Source organism: Hemibagrus wyckioides, linkage group LG06, assembly GCF_019097595.1.
Source record: "Hemibagrus wyckioides isolate EC202008001 linkage group LG06, SWU_Hwy_1.0, whole genome shotgun sequence".
Classification (NCBI taxonomy): domain Eukaryota; kingdom Metazoa; phylum Chordata; class Actinopteri; order Siluriformes; family Bagridae; genus Hemibagrus; species Hemibagrus wyckioides.
Window position 1 is genome coordinate 30,999,355 of NC_080715.1, and position 14,385 is coordinate 31,013,739.

The 14,385-nt window shown below is 40.9% G+C and overlaps 1 protein-coding gene across 2 annotated transcripts in view; it reads right to left on the bottom strand.

Annotated features, from left to right (window-relative positions):
• Positions 1–14,385, bottom strand: part of hecw2a (HECT, C2 and WW domain containing E3 ubiquitin protein ligase 2a) — a 38,387-nt gene that overhangs the window by 21,951 nt on the left and 2,051 nt on the right. For both annotated transcript variants that reach the window (XM_058392881.1, XM_058392879.1), the window contains exons 2-6: positions 4,959–5,638; positions 2,879–2,986; positions 2,697–2,791; positions 1,665–1,734; positions 1,119–1,288 (exon numbers count right to left, since the gene is read on the bottom strand). In XM_058392881.1, the coding sequence (XP_058248864.1) occupies positions 1,119–1,288; positions 1,665–1,734; positions 2,697–2,791; positions 2,879–2,986; positions 4,959–5,280 (765 nt within the window). In that variant the 5' untranslated portion in view covers positions 5,281–5,638. The remainder of the gene's footprint in view (positions 1–1,118; positions 1,289–1,664; positions 1,735–2,696; positions 2,792–2,878; positions 2,987–4,958; positions 5,639–14,385) is intronic.

Consider the following 14,385-nt stretch of genomic DNA (forward strand, 5'->3'; position numbering starts at 1 on the left):
TCTGATTGATGTGTCTGTGTGTGTGTGTGTGTGAATGTGAGTGTCTGTTTGGTGTGTGTGTGTGTGTGTGAGTGAATGTGAGTGTCTGTATGGTGTGTGTGTGGTGTGTGTGAATGTGAGTGTCTGTATGGTGTGTGTGTGGTGTGTGTGTGTGTGTGTGGTGTGTGTGAATGTGAGTGTCTGTATGGTGTGTGTGTGGGGTGTGTGTGATTGTGTGGTGTGTGTGAATGTGAGTGTCTGTATGGTGTGTGTGTGGTGTGTGTGAATGTGAGTGTCTGTATGGTGTGTGTGTGTGTGTGGTGTGTGTGAATGTGAGTGTCTGTATGGTGTGTGTGTGTGGTGTGTGTGAATGTGAGTGTCTGTATGGTGTGTGTGTGTGGTGTGTGTGTGTGTGTGGTGTGTGTGAATGTGAGTGTCTGTATGGTGTGTGTGTGGGGTGTGTGTGATTGTGTGGTGTGTGTGAATGTGAGTGTCTGTATGGTGTGTGTGTGGTGTGTGTGTGTGTGGTGTGTGTGAATGTGAGTGTCTGTATGGTATGTGTGTGAATGTGAGTGTCTGTATGGTGTGTGTGTGGTGTGTGTGTGGTGTGTGTGTGTGTGTGGTGTGTGTGAATGTGAGTGTCTGTATGGTATGTGTGTGGTGTGTGTGAATGTGAGTGTCTGTATGGTATGTGTGTGGTGTGTGTGAATGTGAGTGTCTGTATGGTGTGTGTGTGGGGTGTGTGTGATTGTGTGGTGTGTGTGAATGTGAGTGTCTGTATGGTGTGTGTGTGGGGTGTGTGTGTGTTTGTGTGTGGTGCATGGAGTGTCTGTGTGTAAGTGTGAGTGGTGTATGGTGTGTGTGGTGTCTAAATGTGAGTGTCTGTGTGGTGTGTGTGTGTGTAAGTGTGTGTATTTGTGTGTGTGTGTGAGTTGTGCATGGAGTGTGTGAGTGTCTGTATGGTGTGTATGTGTGTTTGTGCATGAGTGTGAGTGGTGTATGGTGTGTGTAAGTGTCTGTATAGTTTGTGTGTTTATTTGTGTGTGTGAGTTGTGCATGGTGTGTGTGAGTGTCTATATGGTCTGTGTGTGTGTGTGGTCTATGGTGTGTGTCTTTGTGTGTGTGTGTGTGTGTGTCACCTCTCCATGCCACACAGGGTTTGTAGTGTTGGTTGTAATGCCAGATCGTCTCTCTTGGCCATGGTGGGAGAAGGTTGGGAAGCCACTCCTCTTGCCCGGGTGAATGCTCATCTTTAGATAAGGGTCCGGATTAAAAAACATGCCTTTCTTCAATCCCACGGCTCGGACATCTACAGAGCCAGATCACGGCACAGTCACAATGACCGCTGCTTACATCACAAGCTTTTTCTTTTGCATCGTCCAAATGAATACACATTTTATATTCTCTATATTTTTTATATATTTAAAACTGACACTAATTATTTTAGAGAAATCCTTGTAGCCCGTGGATTATTTAGACGCAGTGTTACAACCAATACCTGATACTGACTCAATATAACAAATAAAATCATTCATCATCGGTGAGGAGTGATATGATCAATTAATATTCTATTACGTCAAATAAGACATTTCATTTAAGATCTATCTTTTAGCAAATATAATGTTTTTGATAACTAATGAGATAAAAAGCTCTAAACTTTTGGACTCGGTCACAGATCCACTGACCTGACAGGGTGAAGCTGAGCAGTTTTCGGCTCGTGTCTGAAGTCGGCTGTCCTTCTCCTTGGCTGTCAGCCTATACAACACAGCGAGATCACTATCTGAATCTCTCTCACGCTGTCTTCTTCTTCTTCTTCTTTTACTCTCTCTTTCTTTTCTTTTCCTTTCTACACACATGCACAACTCTGACTACTTCATACACACGTATTTATACTGTTTATCTCACCGTGGGTCATGGTGAGATAAACCTAAGCATCTGGCTTGATGTGACATAGAAAATGTAAGTAATTAGCTGTTAACAACAAAAGATATAAAGATATAAAGATCATCTGTACTTAAAAGGGTCTGTATTGACCCTGTATTGACCCTGTATTATAGTGCTTTTCCTGACTTAAACTATTCAGCTAACATGAATGAATAGAAACCTAGAAGATATATACACCGATCGACCAGGCATAACATTATGACCGCCTGTCCAAAATTGTGTTGGTCCCACTTTTGCTGCCAGACACAGCCCTGACCCATACTGTGTATTCTGACACCTGTCTATCAGAACCAGCATTAACTTCTTCAGCAATCTGAGCAACAGTAGCTCGTCTGTTGGATCCGATCACACGGGCCAGCCTTCACTCCCCTCGTGCATCAATGAGCCTTGGCCGCCCATGACCCTGTTGCCGGTTCAGCCCTGTTACTTCCTTGGAGCACTTTTGATAGATACTGACCACTGCAGACCAGGAACACCCCACAAGAGCTGCAGTTTTGGAGATGCTCTGATCCAGTGGTCTAGCCATCATAATTTGGCCCTTTGTCAAACTTGCTCAAATCCTTACACTTGTCCATTTTTCCTGCTTCTAACATCAACTTCAAGGACAAAATGTTCACTTGCTGCCTAATATATCCCACCCACTAACAGGTGCCATGATGAGGAGCTACTCAGTCTTATTCACGTCAACTCTCACTGCTCATAATGTTATGCCTGATCGGTGTATGTGTGTGTAAACATTACTGTATATGTAGTAATGCATTTTAAAGACAGACCGAAAATCGAGGATTCTTGACTGTGATGCAGGGTGTTGTGGCTCTCAAAGCTCCAGTCAAACCATGATAGTATTTGAAGCAAATTCTGGTCTCAGCTAGAAGAGAATAAACAGCCATAGATCATATTCCTTATTGAAGTAATGAAAAAAAAGAAAGCGTTAGCAAACTGCAGCCATACTGACCATCCAGAAAGTATGGTCCAGCTTCCAGCCTCCAGACTATCTGACCACACTGCGTGCCGTTCACACCACGGTTCTTGCAGTCCCACATATTCGAGAGACAGGTCTCATCTGACAGAAAAAAGCACAAGTAGCTGTGTTTATAGTGACTAATATGACTACTATGGACATTCATTTCTGAACCTGTAGACATTTACTAGAAGGACTGTCAGGATGATGAAGCTGAAATCAGGGCTAACATTCAGAAATATCCATGGACAAAACTACTTTCGTGAATTGCACAAACAAAACCATGTCAGTATATGCATTCGGAAATATTTGTGTAACCTACTTTGAGTAACGTAGATGAAATCGATCCCAGTGTAGAGCCTTGAGATATTTTCAACAACTGAATATTATCTGAAGCCAGAGACTGTGCTTAAGTTTCTAGCATATTCACTGATACAGATGTTCATACTGACTGTAGCTCCTTCATAGATCAGGGTTTTAAAGTCACAATTTGTCAAATCTTTTTTATTATTATTATTTTTTATTATTATTTAATAATAAATACTGCCTGAAAGAATAGAATGAAATACAATGACATGTTCCTCAATGAACACAAAACTGACCAAAATATTAGAACCGGTTGACTGGATAGTGAAAAGTGCTGAAAAGCCTCACATGCTCCTTGTTTATTTAACATTAACTTTTATTATTATGTTTTATTATTATGATTATTACAGTGATGTTATTTTTTCCCTTATAGAAAAAAACAGCTTTTTGTTGTTATGAGTGAGCTCGATATAGTGTAAATAAATTATTTCTGATTATTTCTATTTATTTTTTTGCCCGGAATGCAACAATTTAATGATCTGAGACCAATTCCATGTGATTGTTGTAATCACATATCTGTTTTATTGGCTCACAGTGTTTTTGCCCTTGATCTTTTTTATTTTTATGCTTTTTTCCCCTGTCCTTGCCTTGGGGGAAATCCATATCCGAGTGTGTCTTTTGCACGCACATAACTTTTATCAGTATAAAAGTTGACTGTTAACTTACATTTAGATTATAGAGTGCCTAGGCTTTCTTTGTGCACACAATAAACTCTTAATCACTATATTGTGGCTGGTCATCTCCTGATTCTTCAGTCATCTTAAAAAATGACCTTTAAATGCACCCAGAACTCATTATGAAGGAGCTGCTCCATGATGTGGTCTCACTGTGATCTCAGTGTCTAAAATAGCTAAAGGTTTACAACAAAATTTAGACTATATGACTATTAAAAGGATAAGCAACACAAACCAAATAGGTGTCTCCAAGCAGAGTAAGGAAAAACTAACAATTAACAATACAGTACAGTATGCACAAGTAATATAACTTTACATACTAATATACTGTAATGCAAACAATGCTCTTTATGCTTTGTCACACTCAGACATGCTTATGTATGCTTATATAAGTCCTGCTTAATGTTGAAGTAAGAGGCAGCTCACATTGACGCCTTCACTGAATGTCTGCTTACTTGCGGAAATGTAGAGCACCCCTGGGATGAGCCCCCTGTGAAGGTAATGAAGTACTGAGGCCTATGGGTCAATAACCCAAGGCAAGGTGCCCAGATGGATTTCTTAGCTCTCTCTCTCTCTCTCTCTCTCTCTTATATACTACAGTATATCAAGGCAGGAATAGGGAAAGACCCTCTGTCTATGTGTTCAGCTTGTGTTCCATTTATTATCTAAAACCATGCATTTTAGACACGGGGAACAATTCCTTCAGTCCTCTTCCTCCAGCATCAGGAGAATGGTAGCTTTGCCAACTCAGGGACATTCAGGCTTCCCATGAGTGTAATTAAAAGGCTTAAGTTTCAGCACTGAGGCTCCAGGATCTCAGACATGATCTATACCCTGATCTAATGCTGAAAAGTCAAAGTTACTACTTTATAGGTCAAGTGATGTGACCAAGGTGAAATTTAGAATCTCTAGATATCCAGAAAACCTCAAATCATCCATCAGGTTTCCTGTTCTGTTTTAAACCCAAACTAGTCTTATTCTCACAATTACAGAATTAAGATTCTGCTATGTTATAATAATTTATCAACTCATACCTATGTGATAGAGTCCGATCCAGTCAGTAGCATCAACCTCCTCCTTGATGTCCCAGGAGATGACTAGGTTCTGTCCACGCCCAAGGGTGAACTCCAGCGTGGAGGCTGTAAGGGAAGAGCGACCCTGTGAACTGACCAGGTCTGTGTCACTGTTAGCTCGTGTGAGTCCTGCCGTGCCAGCTGCTGCCGCTTCAGTGCCGCCGCGCTCGGCTAGGCTCCTCAGGTTTTCGGGGCTCAGCGTGTGGCGGAGATGAGGGCTTCGTCTTCGCGCACCCTGCTGCTGCTCCCTCGCCACCAGGTGCTCCCGCCCCTGGGGTGCCATGCTGGGCGCCTGGTGGGAGCGGGGCCTGGATGGCAGGACCGCTGTGGCGAGAGAGGGCCGAATGGTTGCTGCTAGAAGATGGACAGGGCCAGGAAAATGGAGAGTATTTTCAAATAGGTTTAAAGTGGTAGGTTATTTGCCTATGAAGGGAATGTTCTAAGCCTGTACTTGAATTTGGGCAAGTGTCAGAAAGAGAAAATTCCTGTTAAAAAGGTTTTATGGAAACTTGGGTTATTTTACATGGCGATGGTCAGTAGGGATCCCAGGTTAGAGACAAGGCACAGATCAGGACTAGTAAACTTGGATCAGGGTGGACTTCGGTTAAGCAGCTTTGCAACTCAGGGCAAGTAGCCCCAACCTGAAAGAAAATGAGAGAGAGAGAGAGAGAGAGAGAGAGAGAGAGATTAGTATTTGTGGCAGGCATCAGTGAACGGCAAGAGAATCAAATTGCCTCAGCCGAAGAAAGAAATCTCTGAAACGGCAGCCATCATTAGAAAGGACAGGAGCATTGTCCTTCTTCATTGCCCCTCTAATGTCAAGCTATTCAAATACAATATGCAGAGAAAATCACCCAAGAATTACCCTATGTCTTTTACTTTTTTTTTTAACCTTGTGTCAGACTGAAGACATACATAGCTAGGGGCAATCTATCCTTGCCAATTTACCTACATGCATGTTTTTGAATAGTGGTAAGAAACTGGAGAGTTTAGGGGACTCAGTAACCTGAGCTCAGGATCGAAACCTTGAGGCTGTGAGGCAGCAGTGCTACCAGCTGTACGTGATCTTATGCACGTTTAAAAGGCTGGTTCAAGATACAATAGTTCAAAAAATTCTAGACCACTGGATCAGAGCATCTCCAAAACTGCAGCTCTTATGGGGTGTTTCCGGTCTGCAGTGGTCAGTATCTATCAAAAGTATTCTTTAAGTCCTGTAAATTGCTAACATCCTAGTTCCAGATACCACAGCACACCTTCAGGGATCTAGTGGAGTCCATGCCTCGATGGGTCAGGGCTGTTATGGCAGCAAAAGGGGGACTAACACAATATTAGGCAGGCAGTCATAATGTTATGCCTGATGGGTGTATGACTCTTGCTTGGGATGCAATGTGATGGTAAATGAGGTCTGTATGATATATGACTGACAAATAATATGAAACTTCTTATGATACAGTCTTTGCTTACCATTATCCCCATATGTGAGTCATATCAGCATTCTATAAAAGAACTAATCAGACAAAAATACAGCTTACCCCTTACTAGAAAATACTAGGGGGGCTAGGAGTCCTTCCTCCCTTCAGCTGCATTAAAAGGGTGTCACAATTGCACAAAAGTACAGTTTGCACTACACATGCAATGCACATTTTCCCACTTTATAACACTGTATTCATATTCATACCACATCACTGTACCATACTCAGATCTGATCACTATATTCAGATATTATTTTTCTATTGCAATTTTCCACCATATTTTCCCTATATGCCCTATATGTTGTGTCTTATTTTTATTCTTTCACCTTATTTTCATTCTTTTTAGATTAATTGTCTCTATTTTTAAATCAAGGACAGTCGTAAAAAGCATTTCACTACACGTTGTACTGTATATGACTGTGTATGTGATTATTCATCCCTGAACCAATCAACTTCGGTTATTAAACCTGGCTGGCCAATCATGCTGAAGTGGGCTCCTCTGGAACCACCCCTAATCTGCATATACAGTATGATCAAGGATGCATGATATTATGGAGGTTCTGTTATAAAAGTGTAAGTTCAGCATAGAACAGTCGAGGGTGTTAATGAAGCAACTGAAGAACCCTTGCTCGTGTTTACCATCCTTATGAGACTCAGTGCGATTATGATGTAAAGGAAAGCGAAGGTAGATTTATCACTTCTCAAGTGATCAGATGTGTTCGTAAACCACTCACAAGCTTAGCTTCAGCTTGTCTTGCATTACAATTTGCTGTTTTATCTACAGATTATAATCTCAACAGCATGCCCCCGTACACCCATACACACAAACACACCTTTATACCCATACATACCCTCACACACCACACCCACATCCATATTACCCCTGTGTGTACAAACACACACACAAATAAACACCCGTACAACTCTCACACACACACACCCATATCCATACACATGCTCAGACACCACACCCACATCCATATTACGCCTTTGTGTACAAACACACACACACAAACACACACACACACATATACACAGACGATCATACATATCCATGTTACCCCTCCTTACACTCAGACACACAGACAGACACTCACATACATCCATATTACACCCCCCTTCCTCTCTCTCTCTCTCTCTCTCTCTCTCTCTCTCTCACACACACACGTTACCATGTTACCCCCCCTTACACACACACACACACTCATACATATCCATGTTAACCCCCCCCCACACACACACACCCTCAAACATATCCATGTTACCCCCCTTACATACACACACACACACACATATTCATGTCACCCCCCCTTACACACACACACACATACACACACAGGAAAACTCACTTTGTTTAAATCTGGCAGGAAACTTTAGTTCAATTTGGCCTACAAAAATATTTACACACAAAGACTTTCGACTTTCGATGCTGTGCCAAATGTACACCATGAAAGAATTTGCTCAAAGAATTTCAGCCATAGTTGTCAGTTCTAAAAGTTTGGGTATCAGGATTCATTCTCCTTATGGAGCGGATATCAGCTGACTGTAGTCCAGATAAGCGAGAGAGTTTAGCAGTTTGTAGGTGACAGATATAGTGCAAGTGACATCAATTACATAAAAAGATTTTCACTAAAGGGCTCCACTGCTTATACAGCTTCCAGACAGTTCTACACATTGAGTCATGATCATTCTCAAAAATCTAATATCTAATCCTTTTCTCACTCATTCAACAATATACACAGATCAGCCATAACATTATGACTAGTGAGAGGTGACTTGAATAAGACTGATGATCTCCTCATCATGGCACCTGTTAGTGGGTGGGATATATTAGGCAGCAAGTGAACATTTTGTCCTCAAAGTTGATGTTAGAAGCAGGAAAAATGGACAAGTGTAATGATTTGAGCGAGTTTGACGAAGGGCCAAATTGTGATGGCTAGACCACTGGATCAGAGCATCTCCAAAACTGCAGCTCTTGTGGGGTGTTCCTGGTCTGCAGTGGTCAGTATCTATCAAAAGTGGTCCAAGGAAAGAACAGTGGTGAACCGGTGACAGGGTCATGAGCGGCCAAGGCTCATTGATGCACGTGGGGAGTGAAGGCTGGTCCGTGTGATCCGATACAACAGACGAGCTACTGTTACACAAATTGCTGAAGAAGTTAATGCTGGTTCTGATAGAAAGGTGTCAGAATGCACAGTGCAGGATGGGTCAGGGCTGTTTTGGCAGCAGTAGGGGGACCAACAGTATCTATCAAAAGTATTCTGTAAGTCCTGTAAGTTTATTATAATTTATCATCATAAATTTATTATATATATATTATTTATTATATTAATTTATTATAATATATCATCATAATTTCCAGGACTTAAAGGATCTGCTGCTAACATTTTGGTGCCAGATACCACAGCACACCTTCAGGGATCTAGTGCAGTCCATGCCTTGATGGGTCAGGGCTGTCTTGTCAGCAAAAGGGGCACTAACAATATTAGGCAGGTGGTCATAAAGTTATGCCTGAACAGTGTATATTATGGGTGGTGATGTTTTAACAGCATCATACTTTAGGTAACAGCACACACACGCACGCACACACACACACACACACACACACACACACACACACACACACACGGTGATCTGTGATTGCTCTGTGAACACAGGAACGTGGGTTTGAGTGTGTAATGTGTAGTGTTGCTGCACCAGTGGACATTACTGCAGCACTTTGCTGCCTGACTGAATGGGCACCTTGGGGAGCTAGAACACAAGATGGCACTGGGGTCTCTCTTTGTTCCGAAGAGAGTGTGTGTGTGTCACACACACACACGTGCACAAAGCAAGCCGAACAGCACTCACGTCAAACACTCCGAACTCACTTCCACTCAGCTAAACCACTATATCATGCCAAAGAACACATTTGTCTGGGCCACTTTCATTATTTATCATTATTACATTCTATAATCATTAATTTACTACAGCAGCTGACTTTAGCCAGTAATTTATAAACTTTTACTGGACTGTGGTGGACACGTGCATATTTCAAGTGTATAAAAACGTCACAGTGAAAATAGCAGCGTTTTAGCAAATAAGCTGAACACCAGGTTTTTTAGGTGAAATGTTAGTTTGCCTTTTATTTGTTTGCATTCGTGTGCATGTTGGGAATGTCCACCTTTCGTCAGCTTAAATAGTAAGAAAAGCAGAGTCAGTCGGTCAGTCGTTTTGTAGAACAGCAAAACAGCTTCAAATCCCAAATATTTGCCTTTTATTTCCCCTTTACTTGAACTTTGATCATTTCAGTTTGATCTTTATTAATTCAGCTATTGCTCCAGGATGTTTATTTCCATCGTTTGAAGCCTGACTTTGCCTGATCAATATTGTCTTTCATTACCACTGTGCTGAAATGCAATGTGTGCCAATAAAAGGCTTCTTCTTCTTCTTCTTCTGTTATTTATATTGTGGTCCTGATTCAGACTATGGAGGTGATCTTTAAAATGTAACATTTGAAAATGTCCATGAGCCATATGGAAATATGGATTTGACTTGACTTCAACATAGAGATGCTACGCTCTGATCCCCAAACCGAGCATCTTTATCAGTATTCATTTTATTTGTAAAGCACTTTTAACAAGCATCACAAAGCAGCTTTACAATATATACACTACCAGTCAAAAGTTTGGACACACCTTTTAATTCAATGTTTTTTGTTTAGGGATTTATTTTCTACATTCTAGAACAATACTGGAGATTTCAAAACTATGAAATAACACACATGGACTTAAGTAATCCATATGTAATGACAACAAAAAACAGTCAGTTGTTATTTTAAGACACGAAGGTCAGGTGTTCTGGAATAGTTCTTGCAAGAACAGTATTGTCAAGTGCATTTGCAAAACCCATCAAGCACCATGATGAAACTGGCTCACATGAAGACCATCCCAGTAAAGCAAGACCAAAACTGACCTCTGCTGCAGAGGAGAAGTTCATTTAGAGTTACCAGCCTCAGAAATCACCAATTAACAGCACCTCAGATTAGAGCCGTTATGAAGGCTTTACAGAGCATCAGTAGCAGACATATCTCAATATCAACTGTTCAAAGGACATTATTGTGTATTTCAGCCGCCTTCAGCATTGAAACATCAGGAAAGACCATGGAATTAGAAGGTGCTATTGTGCACCTTTTATATATATAATGCTATTAAATGCTATTGTTTTCCAAGGAAACACACAGGAAATTAGTCGGAATAGAAAATATAGCAAAAGAACAGGACATGCTGACATGTCAGAGATATAAATAATGATTTTGATGGAAATGATGAATGTTTTCTTCAAACTTTACCTTCATCAAAAAAACAAACACCTTTTGCAGCAATTACTGGGCATTCTAGCTGTAAATTTTTCAAGATAATCTGATGAGATTTTACCCCATGCTTCCTGGAGCATCTCCCACAAGATGGATTGGCTGATGGAGTCTTCCTCCGTAGCTGAAATCAAGCTGAAATATACAAGTGATCCCAAACTTTTGAGTGGTAGTGTGTGTGTGTGTGTGTGTGTGTGTGTGTATAGAGAGAGAGAGAGAGAGAGAGATGAAGCAGAAGATCTCAGGAAGTATCATAAAAACTTAAAAAAAAAAAAAGGGATTTGGGATTTGAAAAAGAAATGTATTCTTTATTGTGTATATATAAAGACTTCTCTTATTTTACTATATTTATACGTCATACTTTATTAGATTTCTAATGAACATGACTTTCCGTGAAACTGAAATGCCTCAGTTAAAAAATGTGAAAGAAATTTGAAAGAAAACAATATTCAAACAATGTGTCTAGATATTGGCTGGATGCTCGGTATCCAGAAAAAAAGAAGTGGTATTGTGCCATCTCTACTTTACATCATCCTCGTGTTCTTCTATCATGACATACAGAAAACCAACAACTTAAACCACAATTTAGATTTTCCTCTTCCACACAGGTCTTTTTGCTCTAATAGTATTAGGATTCGAAGTGTCCTACGTCTCCGTATCAGGATTGAGATTTCTTGATGAGGGTAAATGCAAAGGCTTGGTATTTGATGATCTACAAATTTCGATTGACTTTAAAACCTCTGATCCATTTGGATTTGGTGTTTGATCCATTCATCTTAAAATGTCCAGTAGTGATATGCTGAATTATTGGCATTTTTGGCAAAAGGAAATGACGATAAAAAGTAAACACAGTATACACAATAATCCTAACTGTCCAGGAAATAGAAAAAAAAGCACTTATGTTCTTTGGTTTTTTGAGCCAAAATTATTAAAAACCTTTAGGAGGTTGTGAAACAAAAACGTATTTTTCTTTTGTTCTCCATATTTAAGATATGAATATGTTTTCAGTCTTTGTCTTTCATTACTCTGGGATAAACTAAAAGGATTTAACAGTAAACAGACCAATGGTTGTTAAGTTAAGTAGTCTTTATTTGTCACATATACGTTACTGCCTAGTGCAATTCTTTCTTCGCAGGTCCTTGGAGGTTGGGGTCAGAGCACAGGGTCAGCCATGATGCAGAGCCCCTGGAGCAGGGGGAGGTTAAGAGCCTTGCTCAAGGCCCAATGGTGGCAGCTTGGCCGTGCTGGGGCTTTAGCCCCAAATCTTTTGGTCAACAACCCAGAGCCTTAACCACTTGAGTTACAACCGTCTGAGCAACACAGTTTGTTCCAAATTGCATACTTATACACTATTCTATACCAATGTGTAGTATAAATAGTTTGAGTGTAATTAGTCTACACATGAACAACTACAAGGAGTAGAGGAAATGCACTTCCCAAAGAACCCGAAACCCCAAAAAAACAGTGCAGAACGTTTGACACTTCATGCACTCGACATTTGCAGCTTTGCTTACGTTAAAAACAGAGGGGCGGGGCTATCCAGGCACTGGTGCTGAATGAGAAAACATTTTCAAGATGGAAGACAACACTCCGGTGGACGGGATGTCTTACAAATGTCTTTAGATCACATTGTCTGATTTATTTTTCAACATTTTAAAAATTCAGTGCATTCTTCTTAACCTAGTGTATCGGTGAAATCTTTTATTCATTCCAGATGATACTAGCTTTCTAAAATCCATACACTTATGATAGAGTACATAGTGTGTAGTGTAGGTGCATAGAATGTAGTCCGTCATTTGGGATGTAGAGTGTAAAAGTTGAATCAGAGCAACAGCACAGATGTACATAAGATATTGCAATCCACACAACATAATGGGAGACATATCAGAGCTCGAAAGAGGACAAATTGTTTCGCTGGTGTGTCTGTGTTCAAGACAGCGAGTCTTTGTGGTGTACCAAGACCCACAGTATCCAGGGTGATGTCAGCATACCACCATGAAGAATGAAGCACATCGAACAGAAGTAACTGTCCACACAAGAGGAAGCTGTCTGAGAGAGACACGTCTGGGTACTAACACGGATTGTAAACAAAAAAACAAAACATAAAACCTCAGTTGCTTAATTCACTGCAGAATTTCCACCAAAACCTAGCTCCACAGGGTCACTATTTACGGGCAGGCTGTTATAACCAAACCTTTGGTCACTTATGTCAATACCAAATGTCAGTTCCAACGATGTCAGCAGTGGGAATCTTAAGTTGTGGACAATGTGAAAGATGTATTGTTCGCCGATGAGTACACCTTCACTGTCCTTCCCACATCTGGGAGAGTTTGTTGTGGAGAAGCCACAAAGAAGCTCCTAGAGTGAAGCATGAGGGTGGATCAGTAATGGTTTGGGCTACAATATCATGGCATTCCCACTAATTGTGCTAGACGGTTGCTTCACTGCCATGGACTACTAAACCATTCTGGAGAAGCATGTGCACCCACAGTGCTTCAAACACTGTACTCTGAAGATAGTGCCGTGTATCAGGACGATGATACACCAATACACACAGCAGGACTGGTGACCGAGTGGTTTGGAGGAGAGAGTCAGGAAACGCTTTCCTCCACCAGCATTATGTAGTGACCTGGGCACTTTTCTGCAAGAGGAATGGCTCAAAATCCCTCTGACCACAGTGCAGGACTTTCTGTTCCCAAGATGAACTGATGCTGTATTTGCCAGAAAAGGAGGCTCTATGACATACTAATGAATTATTGTGGTCTAAACCAGATGTTGTAGATTCATTCTCCAATCTCTGTACATCAGGAGGTGGTCTGTGTGATCTACACAGATGATACTGTGTGTGTGTGTTTGTATGTGTTTACAACTGTTTTTTGTTTACTCTTGACTCCTGACATTTTGTTATTCAATAAGCGTTAAAACTGCCGATTTCCCGCTCATGATAAACTCCTTGCCAAAGTTAGTAGCTTGATCTACTTGCATTAGAAGCTATATTATTATTATAAGCAAGTTATATTCATCCATCCATTGCCTATACCCGCTTTATTACTAATTAGGGTCATGGGGATCTGCTGGAGCCTATCCCAGCACACATTGGGTGAAAGGCAGGGGTAAACCCTGGACAGGTCACCAGTCCATCACACATAAAGACAGACAACCACACACACACACTCCTATGGGCAATTTAGAATTACCAATCAACCTAATGAACATGTACTTGGACTGTGGGAGGAAACCGGAGTACCCAGAGTAAACCCACGCAAACTCCACACAGAAATGTCCCTGCCTGTTCAAACCCAGGATTCGAACATTCTTGCTGTGAGGCAACAGTGCCCCAGTAACCACTAAGCGACCGTGCTGCCCTCAAGTTATATTCAGAGTAAAAAATATTTACTCACAATCGGCTGATGAAACTGTTCCTTCTTCTGCTATTGTAAAAGGATAAACAAAACAACAATCATCTTCATAATTACAGCTAGAAGAGACGTTTGTGTAGCAATATGCAAATGAGATCTATAGTGCGTGTGTGTGTTATACAGTCAATATCACAGAGAGGTTTTTA